The following is a 24,702-nucleotide window of genomic DNA, read 5'->3' as shown; positions in this document are numbered from 1 at the left end:
TGTGTCCCGTTACGCTCATTGTACGCTTGCGCCGCATCTATCTCTCTTCCACTCGTATGGAACAACCATCAACTTGACATTTTCGAGGCACATTAAACTTGAAACACTCCCATTCATTTCCTACTTTTCCTATCATCATCCTATCCTTAACAGAATAACACAGATTGGAAGAAGTTAAATAGCAAACATGTATAAAAGTTATAGTTAAAATAATCTCTTCGTTAAAGTAATAAACATATTTGAATGAATGAGTGCAAATAAAAGTAAATTTATTAATTAAATTGTAGATTTCATTTCACTCCGTCTTTGTATCCATACAAAATAATGATATTCAATAAAAAAAGTTATTCAATTGTATTCATAAAAGTATGAAATCATTTCATCAATGTTTTGTTATGACGTCACGTTAAACTATCGTCCATAAACCGACTTTACAGACAACAAATTTTTTACGTGACAAAGACCACTCCATAGCTTCTACCTCCGTGGTAAGCATCGTGTATGGAGGTGCGTGGCGGAGTCATGTACCTTGGACTCCCACTCCATGCCGACGGCGCAGATGACGATCATGACGGCCAGGGCGACGACGCCGACGAGCCGCGTGTCGTTGACGCCGCCGTCGATGATCTTGACGCCGAAGGTGCTCAGCAGGTCGTTGAGCGAGTCGCAGAAGCCGATGGTGTTCATGGAGGCGGCGACGGCGTTGGCGAAGGCGAACACGACGCCGATGCTGGCGCCGAACTCCGGCCCCAGCGACCGCGAGATGATGTAGTAGATGCCACCTGGCGAGTGGCCCGAGCGTTACTCAGGGAGTCACCGCTTAGGGCAGTCGTAACTTAGAACTCTCGAACACATTCCCATACCTTAGAACAGTCGTAACTTAAAACTGTCGAACATTTTCCCATAACTTAGAACAGTCAACTTAGAATCTCCAACATATTCACATTCCTCAGAACAATCATTACTTAAAAATCCCAAAACAGTTCACATTCCTTAGAACATTCAACTTAGATCTCTTGGACATATTCACGTAACTTAGAACTGTCATAGCTCAGAAATCTCGAACAGATTCCCATAACTTAGAACAGTCGTAACTTAAAACTGTCGAACATATTATAATTACCAAGAACCGTCGTAACTTAGAACTGTCGAACGTATTCCCATTCCATAGAACAATGATACCTTACAACTTTCAAATATGTTCACATTCCTTAGAATATTCAACATAGAACTCTCGAACATATTCACATAACTTAGAACTATCGTAGCTCAGAAATCTAAAATTTATCAACATAATTATAAAAGTCACATATTAAAACTCTGGAAAATTCCTACATAACTTATAAAAATCATAACGTAGAACCTTCAAAAATAGTCGCATAACTTGGAACTGTCGTTACTTATAATATCACAGCTTAGAAAAATATGTATTAAAAAATTACACGTAGAACTGATAACGTATCAATTGGCAATTAACATTAGTTGAGAAATTATATCCATAATATTCTAACCAAACCTGGCATTCCAAAATATGGTTATATTTTCCCAAAACCAGGTATTCTAACGTGTGTTGCAGTAAATCAATTTCCATAAAAAATCATTCTGTCCATTTTGGTGTAAAAGGTTTTGACAAAAACGACAGAAAAGCGCCTTTGCGACAAACCGAAGAAGCTTCCCAATCAAGGTGTACAGCCTCTAATCGTAAACTCTTTCCTTTTTTCCTACGAGTGTTTCAAAAGCGGGTGTCACATAATTGAATCCGATACTTTCCGAAATACATTTGTGCTTCATTTTAGCTGTTGTGTGAATTTAACATAACATGAATAGGTTACGCTCCACATTCGTGGATGAAGGCAAGGCCGCAATTCGGTAGGATTCGCAAGGTTGGCCCGCGGAAATATTTTCTGTGAGTAGGGGGGCGGGGCGTGTCCCAAGAGTTTTGTATGTGGGGTTAACCAAAACGTCATCTCTGAATACTGTGCTTGTATGTCGTACACTGCCAATATTTTGGCGTATGTGCATGCAATAAGCAGAAAACTTTAGAATGTACAGAAAGTTGATCATAAGACATAGGTTTGACATCAGACCCTTTTCACTGCCACGCTTTTGCAAGAACAAGTGGACTCCCTCAGTGAGAGGCTTCTTATTTTCAGTGGGACCCGGGTACCATGCCCCCCCCCCCCCCTCCCCGGAAACTATGCCCATGGATGAAAGTACATATAAATTTGAGTTCAAAGTATCGTCAACATAGTGGTGATTAGAAAATGTGAAGAAAAAAAACATAGAACTACCCAACAAAACAATGCTGGCTCAAAAAACGTCCAACACGTTTCCAACTTGAGTAAAAACCCGGGGTTGAGAACGCCGTGATTCTATCCCTTATTGCTAGGGACTGGAAAAATTCGCGAGTTCAATGACCTGTAGGATAAACTCCATAGTTCTACGTACACTCGGTCAAATGCGACCCACTCATTGGCTGCTGTCTTGTGAGATGTTCCAGCGTAGCAGCCTGTGATTCGATACAGCTTTGGTTGGGTGTTTCTCATTGGCTCAGAGTCATACAGGTGAGTTGTGAACCAATAGCAGAGGCAGCACTGAGGTATAACGATTTGTATTTTAGCCTATCGTGAAATGAATTCGCGAGTTTTTCCGGTCTCTAATTATTTCCTTGTTTTTGCGCTAAGTGGGCGCCCTTCCCTTCTATTCTAGCACTTGTCTTGTGATTATTTAGCAAGATCTCTAACACGACGCCTGCGGGATTTGCATTCCGCAATGCTTGCGCGCCACGTGTGCAATCTAACCACCAGGGGAGCGGTGGTTCTGCTAAGAAAAGAAGTGTCCCAAAGGAAGGAAAATAAAAACGTTTCTATTGTTGACATCCGGATGACGTCATTTCGGAAGGCGACCAGTGATGCTACTACATAGAGGAGTGTTCTAGGACTTTCTCTTCTGGGTCAATCGGTGCTGCTGCAGGTATATAAACCCTTCGGAGGGCGAGTAACGTCATGGCGTCCGCCTATGTCTGCCGCACCGATTACGTCACTAAGCCCACCGACGCCACAACTCCGTGGACAACCTCACGTTACCGGAACGCCGTTGGAACCACGCGCCTCTGGGTTGGCAACGAAACGCTAAGTCGTAATTAAGTGATGGAATAATTTCCGAGCCTGAGGTAACAGAATATTTCTTAAGCGGAACAATGTAGAAAGAGGTTGGAAATAGTATAAGACAAGTTTACACTTAGTCATTTTGGAAAGACGTTCCGTTCGTCACAGAGTTTGTTAGACACTTAATACACTGGACTATTGGCTGGTGACGAATATGGTTGGGGTCTTAATGCTGGTCGGCGGTTGATGGTAGTGGCGGCAAGATTTTATATATTGGACTGGACGAAACTACTGTGCTTACGTGTTCTTACGTGAGTTACGTAAGAGATGATACGCTTGCGTAATAGGAAAACCACTATGAAGATTCGAACTCGGTAAGGCAGGGCATTCATGAAAATGATTGTCCGAGTTGTTTTGTAAGTGCCTAAAGTGGGTTCGCAATTGAGTTACGTAAGATAGCCGCGCACTTGTAAAGAGACGGCGCGTTTATTAACGACAGCGAGTGCTCAGTGAGAGTGTTAAGTCAAGGGACAAAGATTAGCAGTACACAGTGTGCCTGATCTGTGCGACGACTCTCGTGCAGAAAAAGAGTGACTTGTTTCAACTGTTTGCAGAGCGCCCGGAACACCAGGTACCGAGAAATCTCTGGCAGCTCGGTGTCGGTGAACGAGTGGTTCGCTCGCTGCGGCCCGCAGCGAGTCGACGGAGCGAGTAGAGGGCGACACGACTAGAGCCGGCGCCAGCGAGTGGGAACTCGGCCGCAGCGCAGTAGAAACCAAGGCAAGTTACGATGATATTCACGACCACTAGAACTGAGTGGTGACTTTAAAGACCTACAGATGTAACTGTTGAACACTAACTCTGAACACACGCGGTGCCCATCAAAATATATATTTATATTTTATATATGCTGGTAATTACGTATCTTTTCCGCACACCAAGCGAACTTGTAGTAACGATTTTTTCTTTAGACAGCTGATTTAATTTTACATTAAGAGTATAATCTTGTATAATATTGTTATTTGATAACGAATTGGGCATTAATATAAATGTTTTATTTATATTTTCATTGTGTAGGCGAGGACTTGTTTATTAAGAGATAAATAACGCTTGTAAGGCACGATTGGTAATGATAGATTTTTCTGTTCCAGTGCCACCTCAAAATAACATCAGGTATACACTTCAGAAGCGTTTAAGTATTGAATGAAAGATTGATGAATGTCACTTATTATTCTTAACTGATTCATTATGATTTTGTATAAATGTTGTGTTAAAAGTTACGGTGACGCCCTCCAGGTATTTCTGTTATCATCTGGCACACCAGTGATTACAACCTTGTTGAGAGTTGGGAGATTAAATCGGTCAACTACTTAACCACTTAACTACAGCAATATTCACAAACGCAAACACATCGAAATAAATTACGTTACGGATCTTATAAATTTGGGTTGTTGCAAAAAGAAGCCAAGAGTTCTATATCATGCAGCTCATATCTTTTTACAGGTTGTTTCAGGAATGCACGATATTTACGAGTTCCAGTTCACGCTTGTGTTATAAGTGTACATTTGTGTTAGAAGTAGTATATAATATTGGGTTCTGGAACAGGAGTCACGATTAGGATTGGGATTGTCGGGAGTAATTTATGGATGACGCCACGACCACTATCTTAGATGACATTGGCCTTGACTTTTGAACTAGAGCTTGTAAATGTTTCATTTTATATTGAAATTCCCAAATATATATATATATATATATATATATATATATATATATATATATATATATATATTAAAGACAATGGTAACTCTAGGTAATTTTGAGGAATTTTGAGTCATTTTTGCGTAAAAACGGTAAAAATCCAAAGTCAAATTTAAGGTAATCTAATATTTTGCCTTTAGCGTTAACATATATGGTGGCCTACAATCCCAATCATTACTCAGATTCCTGAACCAGAACCTTATATTATATACCACCATTGAAGGTCTTGTTACATCTTTTTCAGTTGGTAAGCAAAGCTCACCTCCTTTGACTTCCCCGTTGGTGCAGATAGCTGACAAAGACAACGTGGTCAGCACGCAAACCACTGCTGAGATCGCTATGATGAGAAGTGACTGGCCTGAAACATTTCACCAGTCGCCTGTGTAATTAAGTTGGTGTTTCAGTAACTTTCATACATCTATATAGTAAAACAATATTACTTTAAAAAACTTAAATAAATAATTTCAAATTCATAAAAAAAAGGGCGCGTGTAACTCAGTACATGTGATAAAGTGAAAATTCAAATCTCGTCTCTAAGTGTATCAAAAGTGGTAAAATGACAGCGAGAGAAAAAAGAGAGAAAGACAATTTTTCTAAATAAAAAATGGACATGGTCTTAAAACTCTTTAATTTTATGATAGCACTAATAAATAAATATGGATTCTTTTTTTCATCCAAACGCTGAACAGCTCAGATTCACATAATTTGTGGGAAAATTTTTGATTAACGAATTATATAAATAAAATTAATATTTTTACGACAAAGACCACATAGTTGCGCGCTTTTGGTTCGTGCTAAAATACTTATAAAATAAAAATTTATAAAATATTGTTTGAATGGCTCTTGCAACAGGAAACACTGATTTATTTATATTATTATTTTGGACATACGCCATTGCTATTTTGCACTGTTTATCATAAAAAAACCTTGAAGAATGGACATTAGCTCTATTCGTCTGTGCTGCAACATTGTTGTGACTAATTCTTACTAAGGAATTCTCTGTGCTGTGTTTACATTTAACATTGGCCGATTTTGTCTTGATTTCTTTGTGTTCGTGTATTTATCTATCTTAGCCCATAATTCGTGTTTTTTTACTACGACGTACAGTGCGAAAAAGCTATGCCTTATGTTCAAAAAAGATTTAAAATACTTAATATTGATTAAATTAATTTGTTAATAATTGACCATTTGTAAAACAGGAATCTATTTAAAATCATAAGCCTAGTATGAATAAATAGAAGAATTATTATGTAAGGGCACTTCCCCGCTAAGCTAGTACTGTGTGCACTGTTAGAAATTACATTAAAATTTACGAACTTCACAACGAAGAATGCACATGAAATAAACTCCCGAGTTCTTCGTAATTTGACGTGACCGTATCTTCGTAGAATCTTTACGCCGCACTTCAACTTTCGAATTTTTTTTTTTCCTGTGCAAAACAGAGTGAACGCACACGTGGAAGAATGAGGTGTGTTTGTGCGCAACTGTCTTCGCCAGTTTTCTGTATGTATTTTTTTTTTTATGTATACCGACATTATTTATCGTGTACTCGTGTTTGAATCGAGTCCAGTTTTGCAGCCGCAAAGTTACGAAGATAAACTACAAGTTCAGGAAGATCCCTGGAAGCCGCGGAGGGGGGGGGGGGGGGGAGAGAGGCGGCGACTCACCGATGCCGGACTGGCCCACCACCCAGGACAGCCGCAGGAACAGCATGACGCCCCATATGTTGAGCATGCAGGGGATGAGCACCCCCTGGATCCAGCCCAGCTTGACGCCGTGGGACTCCGGCTCCGGCGAGGGGTCGTCCGCCGTCTCCTCGGCGTCCTGCGGACAGTGGTGGACTCGGGTCGCGCTTCTCGGGGTTCCAGTGGATCATGCATCCATTCCTCCCCCCTTCTGTCTGCATGTTCAACCCGTCAACACGGCTATTTTAACCTATCATTGACGTCTTAAACTGCCATTTTCAAAACCACGTTTTACATACATAATTTTTAAGAGTAGACACACAGTTTAAAAAAAAAAAATTACACATAGTACATAGCACAAAGCAATGTGATATACATTTCACACAAAAAAAATTGACTCAGCTTCAAAAGTCGGACTTCATTAGACTAAGTTTGGTTATGACTAATTTTTTTGACGTGACAACGTCTAATAAATCGATGAACGCCGGCTGCACGCACGAAAAAAGTGTCCCTTTATGCGCATTGTCCCGTTACGCTGTGTCCCGTTACGCTCATTGTACGCTTGTGCCGCATCTATCTCTCTTCCACTCGATTGGAACAACCATAGATTTGACTTTTTCGAGGGACATTAAACTTGAAACACTACCATTCGTTTCCTACTTTTCCTATCATCGTCCTATCCTTAACAGAATAACACAGATTGGAAGAAGTTAAATATCAAATATGTATAAAAGTTATAGTTAAAATAATCTTTTCGTTAAAGTAATAAACATATTTGATTTAATGAGTGCGAATAAAAGTAAATTAATGAATTAAATTGTAAATTTCATTTCACTCCTTCTTTGTATACATACAAAATAGTGATAATTCAATAAACATGATTCAATTTTATTCATAAAAGTATGTAATCATTTCATCAATGTTTTGTTATGACGTTGTCACGTTAAACTATCGTCCGTAAACCGACTTTACAGACAACCTTTTTTTTTTTTTTTTTTTAATTCTAGGGATGGTTATGGATGAAGAGGGCCTGCATTCTTCCGCGGAAATCGTGAACTATCGCAAGATAGCAACACCGAGCAAATGGCATCCACTGTTGCCAGATTAATACTACCGGGCTTGTTTAGTCCAAAAAAAAATATAAATTTGAAAATAATTATCTTACAGGAAAAAAAAATGTTTACATCAGTCAGGCACGTCAACATAAATGCGTTAAAATAGCCGTTTAACGGGTTGAACATATAAAAAAAACTTTTGGACTCTCCATTTAGCTGGGAGGTATTGAACACAAACAATGGTCAGACAGAGGAAAAAATTATAAATTTTAAATAACATAAACTATTATGCTAAAACGGTTAAAACCAAAATGGCATATTTCTGTTACGTTTTCTTAAAAGTAATAATTGAATGTTATCAGATTATTCTCTTGATGAGATACAACAATCATATAAAATTTTCTTTTAAACATAAATTATTTTGTACATTTCATAAATTTTTATTAAATTATAAAGTTGTGTTCAAAACTTTTCTGTTATTTTAATATATGCGACAACAAAGAAAAATGAAACAAGGATAGTGCTAATAGCTTATATGCTATGGAAAGAGAGGGTATATGGCCACTAAACTCCACACTGCAATCTAAGGATTAGACACACTATAGCGTTATACATCGCAAAGTAAAGCTGAACACAATGGGACGTCGATTATAGCGGAGTTTAAATCCTTTAATCACCAACCCTATGAGTGCTCATGAGCTAATGTTAGGTCATGCGAAGGTCTGGTGTAAGACCTTAGACCCTCGTTTAAACATGTGTTTTGTCCGTACATATCAGAAAACAATTTTGTATTATTATTTCTTAAAATAACTTAAAGGTAAAACTTTAACATTTTTAACATTTAAGCAAAGCAAAGCTCTTATATTTAGGGTAAGCATAATGCGTTATTCGTAGGAATGAAATGTGATTTTAAATTCTTTTTTCGTAAAATCAGGTCCAAGCTGGGGTTTAGTAATTTTTCAAGACTTTTTAGTTTTTATCGGGGACGTTTCATTATATAGTTTAACCTTTCGCTCTGCAAATCGAATGTTTCGATAGGCGTCGTGGCTGCTATGGTAGCGAATTCAGTGGGTGCTGAACTATAGGTGAGTCTCGTTCAGAAATTTTAATGATTGTTATTGATTACTGGTAAATATAATTGAAACATATATTTATTATAAATATTAGTTTGCGAAATGGTTTTTATTACCCTTTTACCCAATTTTTTTTCAAGTTTATTTATATGACTGAGATTTTGTTCCCGTCCGTATAATTAATTTGCATTATAGTTATTAATTTTCACATTGTTATTTAATAATTACTTTAAATTAAGAATTATAATAAACTTAGCATACAAATTTATTGATTTTCTTTGTTAGTTAAAGTATCTAATATATTTTACTAAGTTAAACAAATCATTCATACATAAGTTTATAATAATATTAAACTCGGACTGTTAATCTTATTTATTTTTGTTACTATAAATTTCAGAATAGTTCAGTGTTTTAATGAAAAATAAGTTTAACTTCTAACGCGTGTGTTCATAAGAACACACGCCATTTTTTAGTGGTCTACTTCATACAATTCAAAAATAAATGAAAAATGGAAATGTTACAAACCATTCGTAAAGAAAACACTAAGAGTTTTTACTTGAATATAATTTGATATCATGTTTCATTCTGGATATTTTTAATTCAATTGCATTTGCACTTACGAAATTCTGTAAATTATAATTTAATCCATACGTACATAGGAGTTAAATATCATGCTGTTTTACGCACTCTAGACGCAGTTTCTATCACGAGAAAAAAAACTGTCCCTGTGTTAATTAGGCGTTAAGAACGTTTTTATTTGTAATTTTATTATTTTATTTATTGAACCTATCACTTTAATAGTACGTTTAAAAAATATTTTTTTTTTACTTGAAACTAACATATTTGCATTTTTCTGGGATAGAAACAACGATTTGGACCGATCGAGTCAATCAGTACATTTACTGTTATTTTAATCTTTTTTTGTAATTTTTCCATAATTCCTAGCTAAATAATTACACATTATCAAGATTGCGACCAATATGGCCGTTAAGATATCGGATGTCAAGGTAGTAAATACTACACTCTAGAGGGTAAAAATTCAACTATGATGAATACAGCAAACTTTAGCAGACGAAAACAATATGAGGGGTGCAAGATGTCTCCCGTGACATTAAACTTAACGGTATAATATCTGGTTTGATAGTAGTCAATCTATTTAGTGAAAACCTTTTTTCTTTTATTGTCTAGTTTCACACGTACATACACCAAGAACCGAACCAATGACTATGGAATATATCACGTGAGTACATTAAAAAAAATTTTTTGACAACTTTTTCTGAACTTTTAAATATTGTAGAGGATTTTATTCAATTTTCCTTGGGATCGAACTGAGGACTCCATGATACAAACATGTTTTTTTATTAAAAACTAATTGAAATATAATTTTTTAAATTATAAAAATTTTCACGATTTTCTAACTTGAAAATTACGGATTATTAAGATGGCGGAACAAAGATAGTGGGCGTGACGTCATCTAAGGAGACCACTGGGCTTCCCGAACATAGGCAAAGATTGGCGGACACATCCGACCATAGCCTAATCTCCAAACCAACAAGCCGACAAGCCATCAGACCATCAATTCGTAGTTCCATAAGAAATGCATTGCACCCGAATCGCCATTTACATACTACTGACGGGCTGTTGTAGTTCCGGAGGTAACCGTAGGTTATCTTCGCACGAGGTCAATGCTCGCGCTGGAAAACCCAGCCGGCCTCGCGCGATCCGGTCGCAACTGGAAACGGGCGGCGGGCAAGCAAGCAGACAAACAGGTGGGTCAGGGTGGGTCGGATGACCGCCCTGGGTCCCGTCGGCTCCCGCGGCTGGCTTGTGTTGCTGCTCCCGATTCCTGGAGGTCTCTCACGTGCAGTCCATGCAGTGCGTGTCTTGTTCTGCAGTTGAACTCGCTCCGGTCCATGGAGGTATTAGTCCTATTCTACAGTTGAGCTCACTCCGGTGCATGGAGGTATTAGTCTTGTTTTAGAGTTGAGCTCACTCCGATCCATGGAGGTATTAGTCTTGTTCTACAGTTGAGCTCACTCCGGTCCATGGAGGTATTAGTCTTGTTCTACAGTTGAGCTCACTCCGGTCCATGGAGGTATTAGTCTTGTTCTACAGTTGAGCTCACTCCGGTGCATGGAGGTATTAGTCTTGTTCTAGAGTTGAGCTCACTCCGTTCCATGGAGGTATTAGTCTTGTTCTACAGCTAAGCTCACTCTCGTCCATGGAGGTATTAGTCTTGTTCTACAGTTGAGCTCACTCCGGTGCATGGAGGTATTAGTCTTGTTATAGAGTTGAGCTCACTCCGATCCATGGAGGTATTAATCTTGTTCTACAGTTAAGCTTACTCTCGTCCATGGAGGTATTAATCTTGTACTACAGTTGAGCTCACTCCGGTTTATGGAGGTATTAGTCTTGTTCTAGAGTTGAGCTCACTCTCGTCCATGGAGGTATTAGTCTTGTTATAGAGTTGAGCTCACTGTGGTCCATGGATATCTTAGTCTATTTCTATAGTTTAGCTCACTCTGGTCCATGGAGGTATCAGTCTTGTTCTACAGATGAGCTCACTCTGGTCCATGTAGGTATTAGTCTATGTCTATAGTTGAGCTCACTCTGGTCCATGGAGTTATCAGTCTTGTTCTATAGTTGAGCTCACTCTGGTCCATGGAGATATTAGTCTATTTCTATAGTTGAGCTCACTCTTGTCCAAGGAGGTATTAGTCTTGTACTATATTTGAGTTCACTCAGGTTTCTAGAGGTATTAGTCCGAGGAGTGGGTGTCTTGTTCTATAGTTTAACTCACTCTGTTTCATAGAGGTATTATTTCAAGGAGTCGGTGTCATGCTCCATAGTAAAAAGTTATCGTAATTAGAGAAGTAATTAGTTTATGGTGTCGGTGTCATGTTCGAAAGTTAAAGTCACTATGTTTCATATTAAGTATTAGTCCATGATGTTTGAGTCATGTATTACAGTTGAAATCTCTGGTTGCTGGAAATATTCATTCGATGAGAGACTATATGTTATAAAGATAAAGCCACTTTGTTTCATGGAGGTATTAAGTTCTTGGACTGGGGGTCTGTGCTATTGATTAAGTCACACCCTGGCCGAGCTGCTTTCTAGTTTTAGCGAGACTAACGCACGGCAATCGATTTTTATATGTAGAGATGTAATTTATACCAATTTTACTATGCAATGTGAACAGATGATCCATAAATAAGGTTTATAAAACAAACAAAACACCCACAGGTTGGAACCGCAGGAGAAAAACTCCAACATCTGACTGGGCACAGAACAAGAATGGATATATATAGAAGTGCGACTCTTACAGTGGAAACTGATCCATGTTTCGCACATGTGACACTATCTGTTGGGTGGGCCTATAACTACTAAAAAAAACTCCGGATAGAGGTTCTAATACAAAGTTTTAGGTAATGATGTTAATTTATCTACTCGTTTAAAAGAGATTTCAACAGTAGGAAAAATTTTAAATGCTGTTTTTAATCAAACAGTCATGTGATATATATATGAGTAGGAAATGCAAAAATTACTGTTATTCCACACCACCAAATATGTGGTTGCCACAATACTGAAAATTAATTTTTACTGTTTTTTTTTTGCCTGATAACAGTTAATGCAATACTTCTCACAATAAATGTAACTATGTTAGCAAAGTATTATGAAAGCTACCATCTTGCGGGAGGACCTAAAACTACTTCAAAAAGCTAGGTCTCAGTCTCGGCAATTAGAGTTCCTCCCCATGGTGGCTGGGGGCCAGAAGCTTGGACCTACGAGCCAACGTGCGGGACCAGAGAGAGAGAGTATTCGCGAAGATAAGCAACAATAGGGGCTCATCACTGCAGGGTTGACAGACCGTAAAGACATATCACGACCAGAAAACAAGCTCTGTCACTCCCGAGGTAACAGGAAGCGAGTAATTCCCTCGCCGCGAGGTGGCGTGTCCAAGGTGACATGTCACCCGTGAAGTGACGAGTGTCCCGCTGGGGTCTCCCAGGAAATCCACGTACAATGCGCGTCTTAACTAGAACTGCGAAGGTCGCTTGGTGTCTAAGCGACAAGTATGGGCATATTTTTTCTCGATATAATCATATCGCTCGTTAGACTGCAATTAGGTCTTCCCGCGTTAGCGATTGTTCCCTTGTGACTGGCGGCCGCCTGCTAGAGAAGACACTGCCTTATTTGGCCGGGGCCATCCTGAACGCGGTTTTTGCTTCCGCACTGGATGGCTGTGATTGGTCTGCTGACACTAGAGACATTTGCCTGAAATCAATCCAGCAAAACCACGAAGCACAGACGATGCTACGGAGTTTTAACACACAGCTGGTCTGGAAAAGTACGTGGCTTAAAGTGATAATCCAATGCACGACATGATGTGATCACTCCTTTACGTGTTCGTCTGGAGAAGGGATTGAAATTGCAGGAGAAATATAGTAATGGAAAGACTCCATATTCGTTCCAACAGTTTTTTCGACCATTGTAATCTTTCAGTCGTTTGATTTTCAAAATATTAAGTTCCTTAAAGAATTGTATATAATTAAATTAATTGGAAAAGTTACACTATAGCAGTTCGCCACCTTTTCCAAGATTCAAACGTAAATATTGACACGACTGTACTCTCTGTCAAAATATAAATTTTCATTTGTAAAGGTTCTTATTTTCTGATATCCGTAGTCCTCGAGCTAACGAATAGTTTTAAAATCGCTTGTCTTAGGACGGTATTCCTAGACGTTCGGGTAAGTTAGCGAATAAACACTGCATTGTTGGGATACAGCCGTAACCTAAATCGCGGGCTGTATTCCAGAACGGTTCCAATCAGAATCCCAGAATTGAAACAAATCGGCCACCGTGCCTTGCGCGAAGTTTGAATATGGTTTTAACACATTCTAGCGGACGTTTCGCAACCAACGCTACAATTTTTTTACGGCAAAAATTCTAGAGATAGCAGCAACATCGCACGAATTGAATTGTGTTATTCTAATTTTCTCAAGAATTTTGTTAAGTAACGATTAATTCTTGTTTTGACCATTAAAATGTAAAAAAATATATATATACATAGTTTCATGTGGCACGCACACACTCTTGTTACGTCCCTAGATGAACACAAAAGTGACTTCGTACGAGTTAATGGCGCTATACGTGGGTCTGCCATCTGGACGAATATCAGTTAAAAAGTTAGCAGGCGTGCAACGGAAAGGACATCAACATCTGTTCCCTAAAAATAAGGGACTGGCAGTGTCTTATCGTGCACTAGGAATACGTTTGGGGGGAAAGTGTAGCATATTCAACACCTAAAGCCTCATTTTTTTTGGCTTGGGAGTACCGGCCCTTAGCCATACGGGAACGCAGGGCTTGAAGAAGGGTGGGGGGGGGGGGGGAGGATTGAATAAGAACACCCGGAGAGCCACGAACACAGAAATTCGGGCTTCGTTACTTTCCCGACACAGGTACTGTGCACGTGAGGCGTCTCCGGGTGCTCTACTGCCCAGAAGTGATTTCAGCCAGGAACTCGCCAGAACAAACCCAAAGATTTGTGCTTTAATTAGCACAGTGCAAGATAGGAGGGGCACCACTTGGGAAATTCACTCCGGGATGAGGCTCGGTGTATTAGTAGTATATACTTCTAGGGTGTTCACCCCTTCAAATAATAATGCGCGCCGGCCAGCCTATTCCGAGAAAAAATGTATTTCAAAATTTAAGCACAGTTTTGCTCTGCCCGACGGTGCAGCGGCCTAGGTGGTAACGTACTTGCTTGCAATTTGGGCCGGTTGATGATTATCATTATTGTTTTTAAAAATCTGTCCCTCCCTGACTACGCCTTTTTTATTATCTTTGAAAGATTTGTGCAATGGGAGTGCATGACTTGATGTAAGCTTTTGGACATACGCCATTTCTAAGCACATGTATGTCTGTAGAATAAAACTACAAAAAAACCCAAAAGACAAAAACACAAATTAAGCAAAAAATTGCTGTTGTCAACAGGATATAAACACCACATAATATTCCATAACAGAAATATGGTCAACAAACAAAGAAAAACAAAGAAAAATGTTGTTGTTTGTTATGGAATACTATGTGGTGTTTATATCCTGTTGACAACAGCAATTTTTTGCTTAATTTTTGTTTTTGTCTTTTGGTTTTTTTTTTGTAGTTTTCTTCTACAGACATACATGTGCTTAGCAATGGCGTATATCCAAAAGCTTACATCAAGTTACGCCTTTTTTTTATTTTCCGCGAAAAATTCATGCCACTGGTTATGACACAAAGCAGGTCAATCAGTAACACCTAACAGCAAACAGTCGTGTTCGAGCGCGGCATTGCCGACGACGGGCGCAGAAGGCAGTAGAGCAAATCCCTCGTGTTCTCAGTCCACGGTGAGGAGGTGATGTGACCGTCGTCTTCGTGCAGTCCGAGAGTGCGGTGTCCCTCCCCATCGCACGGCAACCCACCTGCGACCGCCACGTGTCGGAAGATAACGACGCTTGAAGCGCTCGTCACGTGTCTCCGGTCGGCTGACACGTGACCGAAGCTTTCCGGCACGTGTGAGCCATTCACCGGCAGATAAATCACGTCCAGTGAAGGGCGTAACTAGAGGCGGCGCAACTGAATTACTTAACGTGCGGAAGTGGAAACTGCTGTGTGTGTGTCTGTGTCGAGAGCTCAAGACACTCACATTTTATAACTTTTCCACCATCAATTTAACAATAACACTAGTTACAAATTATCCAGCGATCATACATGTATCTTCAAAACGTCACGGCTGCTGGATTCTGTTTACAATTTGCTCACAAGGTTTACTGACAAAACCCTCCAAAACGTGTGCGTAACACATCAGAACATGCGTTCTTTAAATGAATCTTGCAATGGGGAAGATTGATTCAAAAAGTTATTTTGGGCATACGCCATTGTTGGTTTAAACTCAGCGTCACAGAGGAAACTTGAATAACGAACACAGAGAGATGAATATACAAAAACATACAAAATAAGCCGAAATCGGCCGAAGTCAAATTTTAATTACACAGACAGCACCGACAATTCCGTGGAAGTAGTCTGTCAGGTCAGAGCACATACGAACTCAGTGGACTGCCGATGACGAGATGGTTGCAACAAGAACAGTAAATACAGACAAACAACAACCTAGGACAACACATTGGAAAACAATGACAAACAGAAGAACCCAACTATGATACTAAACATACACTCTGGACAAACGCAATGACAATAAAGCGATGCGCAGGCGAACACAGCGATAAAATTATACAGATATTCTGGCAACACAACGACGACAGAAAAGATGAACACGGTAGGTTTACTATGACAAAGAGTTGCGACGTTTCGGGAACTGGGCTCTGTCACCGCCAATAGGCACATCCGAAGAAGTTTATTCGAATATTCAGCGATCTGGAGCTTCAAAACTCCCTCATTTTAGCTATTTAAAATGAAGGCGCTGAATGGTGGAGTCATGGCTACATAATAGACTTAATATTTGCCAGTTTAACTTAAAAAAATCAGCTTAAGTGATCAATAGCAAATGCTTTTTTTTAAATTTGGTTTCTTAAAAATTGTATCTACAATATATGAACAAATTCATGAGGTGCTTTGTATCACTAGTAACCCAAATCACTTTTAAGATAACAAACACTTAAATTATTTTTTATCTCTGTGTCGGCAATAATCATTCATGACACCAAGGGAGCAAAGTCCTGTGTGATTCAAACACGATTTCAGACACGTGTCGACATTTGAGGCCAGAACGTACATAACTGTTAATTCCTTCAGTATTGAACATGATTCAAATTTCATTAAGACTTAATTGGGGTCCATAAAGATGTTAGCTGCAGGAAAATGTAACTTTGTCAGCTAATTATGTAAAAAGTATGCGATGTACATATGTATATATTTCATTTATTAAAAGTTCAGCCAATCAAAAAGTCAGCAAGTTTGACCGCGAGGAACGTAAATATGAAATAATAACCTGAAACGTGACATGCGCACTTAACGAACTATTCCAGAATTTTCCTGGAATGATTTCGAGAAAAAAAATTCAGGACCCGAAGCTGGTCCTGTGGGTTTCGCGACCGGAACCGTTGTGTAGGACAACGCTAGCTCTGAGACCCGTTCTACAATGGCACGGAAACGGAGACGGATCTTCACGGGACAGAGTTCCTACAACGCAGACGGAGACGGACTCGTAAGAGATCAGCTCGGCAATGCTGAGCTCTTCCGTTTACGTTGCTCCGTGCGACCAATAGAAGCCGAGTATTTGGCTGCGGTGGTATAGCCGTGTTTGTTTATGTCCTAAACACGTTAAAAATTATTTCAAGCACAAGAATATGTACCATTCTACTATTACTTGGTAGTTTATTTTTATTATTAAAGTACATTCTACCCGTGCTACGGTTTCAAGGCATAAATTGTTTAAAAATTAAATTCATATTTAGTAACTGTAAAATTCACTCTCGTTGTTATCTTTGAAATATTTGTGCAAAAGGAGTGCATGACTTGATGTAAGCTTTTAGACTTACGCCATTCGCCATAGCTTGTTTCTGTTTTGGAAAAACTATTGTGTTTGTTTGTTTTGTCTTATCGTTTTTTCGTGTTTTTGTCTCGTTTTCAACTGTTGTGCTGAATTTTTTTGAGTTCAATATTTTTGTGCTGTCATCATTTGTGGGTGTTTTTTCGTTCTTTTCTGTTTTTTGGAAAACTATTGTGTTGGTTTTGTGTTTTCGTTTTTTCGTGTTTTTGTCTCGGTCCAACTGATGTGCTGAATTTTTTTGGTTACAATATTTTTGTGCTGTCATCATTAGTGGGGATTTTTTCGTTCTCTTAGTCCATTTTTCTTTGTTTTTCTTTGTTTGTTGACCATATTCCTGTTATGGAATATTATGTGGTGTTTATATCCTGTTGACAACAGCAATTTTTTGCTTAATTTGTGTTTTTTGTCTTTTGGGTATTATTTAGTTTTCTTCTACAGAAAAAGTGCTTAGCAATTGCGTATGTCCTAAATCTTACATCAAGTCACTCTCGTTGGTTTTCATTTGTTACGTTACCGTGCATTGTATAAGCAGCAGACGCTACGGTGAAACGTTCCGGGACAGCCGTCTCCGTTTACGTGCAATCGCAGAACGGGCCCAACTAATCGGAAGCGTCACAGTCATTCTGTACTACGTTGCCATAAAAAAAATGCGCTGTTGAAACCAAATAGTCACAACAGTTCGAGTGCAAAAGATGTCGCGTGATGCTGGGATGTAGAGCGACGGCGCAACGCAAAGGACGCGATACGACAGCAAAAAAAAGGAGGGGGGGGGGGCGTTTTCATTTTGTGCACGTGTGGTTTTTACCCGCTCGACGATCAAAGATAAAAGATTATAATATAAAACGTTCCTGGCCATTAAATACGCATCAAACACTCGACAGCCATAAAACTTTTGCAGGTTTTTTATTTTATTTTGATCGACAAGTTTGAAAGATTCATTTTTTAAATTAAAATTTAACAATCAATTGAAAAACAAAAACTGTTCGTGAACACATTTTACACATCACGAGTAAATTTATTAAGCAAATTAAATGTAAAAATATAGGAATAATAGAAGTTTTACCAAAAACACCAGTCTAACCATTTTTCGTAAAAGAAAAAGTAACATCTGAGGCTCATTTCAGCTCATTGCGCGCGTCAGCAACAGAAGCGCCCAAGGAAAACTGGTGAGTCAACTCAGCAATCGTTCTCCTCGCTGCAAGGCCGAGCACTTATTTTGCTTAACTGTTAACACTTGGCACGTTAACGTTTCGCGGTGCGACTGTTTTTTCCTCGTGCGAAAATGGGCGCATTTGAAAACGGCGACCCTCGCACGAGACCCAGACATTGTCGTCCCGAGCCAAGTTCGTTCTGCGGCTGTCAAAGTTCCGACAGCTCACGAGGTCAGCCGGGTACACAGCGGGAAAAAATAAATTATGTACTTTTAAAAAAGACTCATTTGGAAACCAGTTGCCAAGAACAAGTTCTTAATACTACAATAAATATATTGTAAATCTGTACAACACATGGATATGGTTATTCTCGCATATATGAAATACTTTTATTTCGGGATAAACAAAACTGGCGCATAATTTTTATATTTTAATTGATACTTCATTCCAAGATATTTTTTACCGTTCAAAAGATACTTACTGGAATATGCTCAATGTGACTTTATTTTGTTTATCGCACTTGATACTGGAAAGCTATTCAAGTGAACAGTTTACAAATAGCTTTAACTATTGAAGGTACTGGTACAACAACACAAATTATAAATTCCCGGGTATAAATCCGAACCTAGAATCACTGGGAACACTACTTTTGTAGTGATAAAGTTGTTTTCGTGTAAATGAACAAATTTGCAAATATCTGTATGTTTAAATTAATATTTCTGACCTATTTACAAAATAATTTACAGTGTAGTGTGCTGATGTAGGTCAATGCCGGCATGGAGGCTATGTTCCCGTGGTGGAAGTACCTGCGGGACCGATAACAAATAACTGGTAGATAACTCACTGATAACAACCTTGCAGATACAGGCAGTAGTTGCACAACATCTGCATTCTGTAATTACAGTACGAGATTTTATTCGTGTTGTAGTAATTTTTCCTATTTTTACCGAAGGAGGTGTCTCACACGCAATGTTGATTTATTTTTAAGTGAAACCTCTAGGTGCGATGAGAGTAAAATTTCAAGGCCGAATTTTAATGCAAAGTTTTCGTGAAACATTGCTGAGAAAAGTTTCTGACATTTTAAAAACTTAATCCGAAATATAAAGTACTTTTCAGCCCTCAGCGAATTTTAAAATGATTTTCGTAAATAGACCCCCACGTGGATATCTTGAGTAGTTTTGAAATAGCTTTGTATTTTCCTGAAGCTCTGCACCCCGTGTGTGTGTCCGGGCAGAAGATGCCCTTAAAATAAAATTTAATTTATGGTCATTTGTTACGTTTCCGTGCACTGTGGAAGCAGCAGAAGCGATGGGTAAATGTTCCGGGACATCCGTCTCAGTTTACGTGATCCGTCTCCGCTCCAATGCCATTGTGGAACAGTCCTGAAAGTTAAATCCTACCAACCATGTTCGGTCGCCTTCGTTTTGGTCTCCAACCGCCATCCTGCCAGACATTTCACTTGCGCGTCAGAGTACTCTGATATGGACAGAGTTCTCACGTAACGACGAAAGATACCTATATTTGATATTATTTAGGTATCGGCTACTAGTATCCCCCAGCCCTCCTGGGCGTCTGTTCTTTTTCTGTGTTTCACTAAGATATCTCTGAGCAAATTCTTCCCCAGTTTCCTTTAAACTGTTATGGATTTTACCTTTTTTATGGTCGACGAGAACTTAGGCCCAAAAATATGAATGTTTATTAAAGTGAGCATTCATAATTCCTTCAATTTCACCACTTATGGGTGAGATAGCCATTAAAAAGGTTTACAAATGATGTACTACCTTGCACATTGGATTTGACATTGGATCACTATTGGTAATCGCCATGCAATTAATTGAGCAAAACTTGACGTACCCGAGGTAGGGTTGCTACGCACTGATTGGTTGAATGAGAAATGTGAACTCCGCTCTTGTAACTCTTAATGTTATTTGGTTAGCTTCTAAATATACTTTTTTTTCAGTTATCTGACAAGCATGAAAGATTTTCAGCTAATTTTTTGGTTGGCTTTGTGTAGTAACGTGTGTCTCTTGGAGTCGTAAAAACATCCAGTTACATTACTAGTTCACAGTTATTTGTTAGTCACGTGATTTTACAAAAATTCCGGTAGTGCAAAACATTTTTTTTTTGTTTTAGAATTGTATGCGGGTTTGGATGTCTTCTGCACGACACCATTTAAGGGCGTATGTCACGATCAAGGTCATTATTTTATATTTACGTACCACACGGTTAAACTTGCCGACTCTCTGGGTGGCTGAACGTTCACAATTTGAAATATATATATAGGCCTATATGTGTGTGTAGGCTATATATATATATATATATATATCGCCTTTTTTTGCTGGCAAAGTTTAATTTTTCAATTTTTTTGCGCGATATGGGTAGGGAGGATGAAATGTAATATAAATCTGGAACATTTTAGGTTTTAAAAACATCAGAATATTTATAGTTTCAAAAGGCAAAAAAAAATAAATATTTTCTGAAATAATTTTTAACCATACCACGCATTTGGTTCTCCTTTTTCATACTGCACAAATATGTTAAAAATTCAAATATGCCATCTAATTATTTTTAAAAAATTTGCTCAATGTTTATTTTTTTGACGTGACAACGTCTAATAAATCAATGAACGCCGGCTGCACGCACGAAAAAGTGTCCCGTAGCGCACATTGTCCCGTTACGCTGTGTCCCGTTACGCTCATTGTACGCTTGCGCCGCATCTATCTCTCTTCCACTCGACTGTTTACAAAGTGAAGTGAAAAGTTAATGTGGTTATCATTGCTTACTACAACAACAATTTCGGCTATAAAGGTTAATTATTCTTGCATTTTTAAAAAATCTGATTACTAGTGTAATTTCAAGTATTTATTGTTTTATTTTTTAAAATAAAAATGATTCGATTTTATTCATAAAAGTATGCAGTCATTTCCATCAATGTTTTGTTATGACGTTGTCGCGTTAAACTATCGTCCGTAAACCGACTTTACAGACGACCAATTTTTTTCCCCTTTAGTTCGTTGAAGTTTGGCCACCTGAAAGGTGTCCAAGGAACGTTTTTTCCCTTTAGTTCATTGAAGTTTGGCCACCTTAAAGGTGTCCAAGGAACGTTTTTTCCCTTTAGTTCATTGAAGTTTGGCCACCTGAAAGGTGTCCGAGGAACGGGACGCTGACGGGGCCGGGAGGGTCAGGGGGCTCGTCACCTTGACGTCGTACTCCTCGCCGTGCAGGTGGCCCATGGACGGCCGCTTGGTCGCCTGCACCGTGTTCTTGTAGTTGTCGAGCCTCGGCAGCGCCTCCATGGTCAGCTGCGCCAGCGAGATCTTCCTGCCGCAGCGCGCCTCGCGCGGGCACGGCGCCGAGTTGGCGTCTGCGCGCGCGGGCACAGACCAGGCCCGTGTTTGCAAACGGATAGAGACGTGCGAAATTCGCGGATTCATTTCGCGATAGGCTAACATCAAAAAAACTATACCTTCGTACCGCTTCTGCGATTGGCCCACGTTTTATCCGCGGAACTGTGAGCCAATGGGAAACACTAAACCAAGAAAGTGCCGAATTACGGACAGCCTAGTTGAGACGACTCACGCGTCAGTAGCCAATGAACAGGTGTCATTTCCCCGAGTATTTAACGGACTGTGGAGTCCATCCTAGAGGCGAATTTTGCAGATCTCTACAAATGGAACACAAGTATTACTAGAGACCCGGAAAATTCGCGTGTTCAATGACCTCCGGGATAGACTCCAATATCCTCTACACACTCGGGCAAATGCCAACTGTTCATTGGCTGCTGACTTGTGAGTCGTCTCGACTGGGTGGCCTGTGATTCGACACTTCTATGAGTGAGGGTCTCTAACTGGCCCTCAGTCCTCCAGATTAACAGTGAACCAATGACAGAAGCAACACTAAGGTATAATTATTTGAATTTTAGCATAACACGAAATAAACCCGCTAATTTTCTGGGTCTCTAAGTATTACTTGATGTGAGCTTTTGGACATACACAATTTCTAGAGACCTGCAAATTTCGCGGTTTCGGTGGCCTTCAGGATAGACTGCACATACCCCTGTGCACTCGGGCAAATAACGCGAGTTAATTATTGGCTGTCGACTTGTAAGTCGTCTCAGCTGGTTTGTCTGTGATTCGATCCTTCTTTGGTTCATGGTTTTTTAACTGGTTTAGATTCGTCCAGACGAACAGTAAGCCAATAGCAAAATTATCTAAGAGGTATATTTGTTTGAATTCTAGCCTATCACCGAATGAATCGGCGAATTTTGGCAGGTCTCTAGCCATTGCTAAGCAATGCTTAGCAATGGCGTATGTCCAAAAGCTTACATCAAGTCATGCACTCCCACTGCACAAATCTTTCAAAGATAAGAACAGAAGTATTCATGCAAATTTAAGATATATTTTTTTTAATTTGTATATTTTCACGAAAACAGCTGCGTCAACTACAAAATAGTGTTCGCAGTAATGCTGGGTTCGGATTCTCGCCCGGGCCTTCTGTTGTCCTAGTAAACCGTTCCCTGTATATCTGATTAAATGGTTTAATATAATATATGCTTCAATGAACGTCGATGTAAATTTTAATATTATGCGCCGATTTTTTTTTGTTAGAAAAACGTATTGCGTACGTGCAAAACTGACCATAGCCATGTGTCGTACAATGTTACAATATCTTTCTTGCAGTTGTTACAAATATTTTTTTTTTCCTTTTGCAACTGGTTTTTCGCGATTGAAAGAACATAAATATGCAGCGATCGTTGTGCACGACTCGAAACGCACCATGCATAAGAAGTGTGAGTGCCTATGAGCGATGGCTTTAGCTCTCGATGTGTTTTATACTACCGTTGGTCTAACACAAATCTCCTATCATCTGCCCGAAGACAAATTTTATTGGAGAGAGAAAAAAAAAACCATAACTTCAACCTTACTACTGGCTGAGAAAATATGCATACCTCGTAACAACTTAGGTTTAAATTTTTATTCATAATACCAATAGTATTAAGGCGATGTAAACCTTATCTCGTAACGTTTACTGTGAAATAATAATAAGCTTAATCTTTTACGTAAATGATCCAAACTTGAATTCAAACCCAACGTTATTTTATTTTGGAGTTACGAGGATTGCATATTTACTCTTGAACATTTAGAGTCGAGGTTCCCAAAAGTGTAAATTGAGACCTACGAACATGTAGAATATAATTCTGAGAAACATAACGCAAGGAAGTGAGAATTGCCAAAAAGCGAGTGTTACGAGGTTTGCTAATCAGACAGACGCTATGATACCACGCAGTATCTCAACGTAGCTCACAACTGCATGTGCAAATGTACGGTTACTAGTCAATAATACCATGAGATGGACGGCTTTACTGTGCTGAGCATCGAACGTGTAGGGCTAACTGTTGTGAGCTCGTTCCGGACTATATTACCGAACAGTGGTTTGTTGTGTGCCGTGCCGTCATGGCGTTCCAAATTACAAAGACTCTGTGTGTCTCCTTGCACACGGTAAACTGCTCCAGCGATAAGCAGAAGTATTTCCGGATCTAAGTTCACTAACATCTCTCTATCTTCTGCATGAACGGTGTCTGTGCCTAGAAGTTATGGCGCGTGCATCTTAGATGAATTATGTTTTTATCTTCATTAGCAAAGAATCGGTTATGTACGATTTCTATGCATGGCAACAATTAATTTTCGAACTGATGTTGGAGTACTTTAGATATATCATTAAAACCAGAACCTGACAACATTTTGCAGATTTCCTGGAAACGTGATTTTAAATGGAGCAGTCAACCCAGTAAGTGTGTGTGTATACATATATATATATATATATATATATACATATATATATATATATATACATATATATATATATATATACGTATACATACAATTATTTGAAAAAAAAAAATTATTCAGATTTTGTAGAGTGGGGGTTCGGGCCATTGTTTGGCCCAGAAAATATAAAGATAACAAAAACTTACTTAAACTTTAAAATACTTAAAATACTTAAACTTTAAATTTGTTATCACATTCAATAACTTATCACTACTGTTGTCACTAACAATGCCTTATCACTACTGTTATCACTGTAGAGATAGTGGACGAATATGTTTTGCTTGGGACTCTTGCAATTCGGGAGATATTTTAGTCCCCACCTGCCATTTTTTTTTCCAAATTTCCAACAAATGCGTAATATTAGCCATTTGACCCCAACAAGTTTGAAATATACATTTTAGATGCTACACACACAATTATATTTATTTATTTTTTTAGTTTTTGATAATCACAAATTGCTACTGATTATAATGAAGAAACGGCATGTTAGACAAATA

The 24,702-nt window shown here is 38.9% G+C and overlaps 1 protein-coding gene across 1 annotated transcript in view; it reads right to left on the bottom strand.

Moving 5' to 3' along the window:
- The window catches only part of LOC134533464 (bumetanide-sensitive sodium-(potassium)-chloride cotransporter), a 98,222-nt gene that overhangs the window by 59,377 nt on the left and 14,143 nt on the right, over positions 1-24,702 (bottom strand). The window contains exons 3-6 of the mRNA XM_063370990.1: positions 21,575-21,741; positions 6,533-6,689; positions 5,128-5,223; positions 529-782 (exon numbers count right to left, since the gene is read on the bottom strand). Of these exons, the coding sequence (XP_063227060.1) occupies positions 529-782; positions 5,128-5,223; positions 6,533-6,689; positions 21,575-21,741 (674 nt within the window). The remainder of the gene's footprint in view (positions 1-528; positions 783-5,127; positions 5,224-6,532; positions 6,690-21,574; positions 21,742-24,702) is intronic.

The sequence above is a fragment of the Bacillus rossius genome, chromosome 1 (genome assembly GCF_032445375.1).
Source record: "Bacillus rossius redtenbacheri isolate Brsri chromosome 1, Brsri_v3, whole genome shotgun sequence".
Classification (NCBI taxonomy): Eukaryota; Metazoa; Arthropoda; class Insecta; order Phasmatodea; family Bacillidae; genus Bacillus; species Bacillus rossius.
The sequence above is the reverse complement of the archived record's forward strand: the minus strand, read 5'-3'. Positions and strand labels throughout refer to the sequence as shown.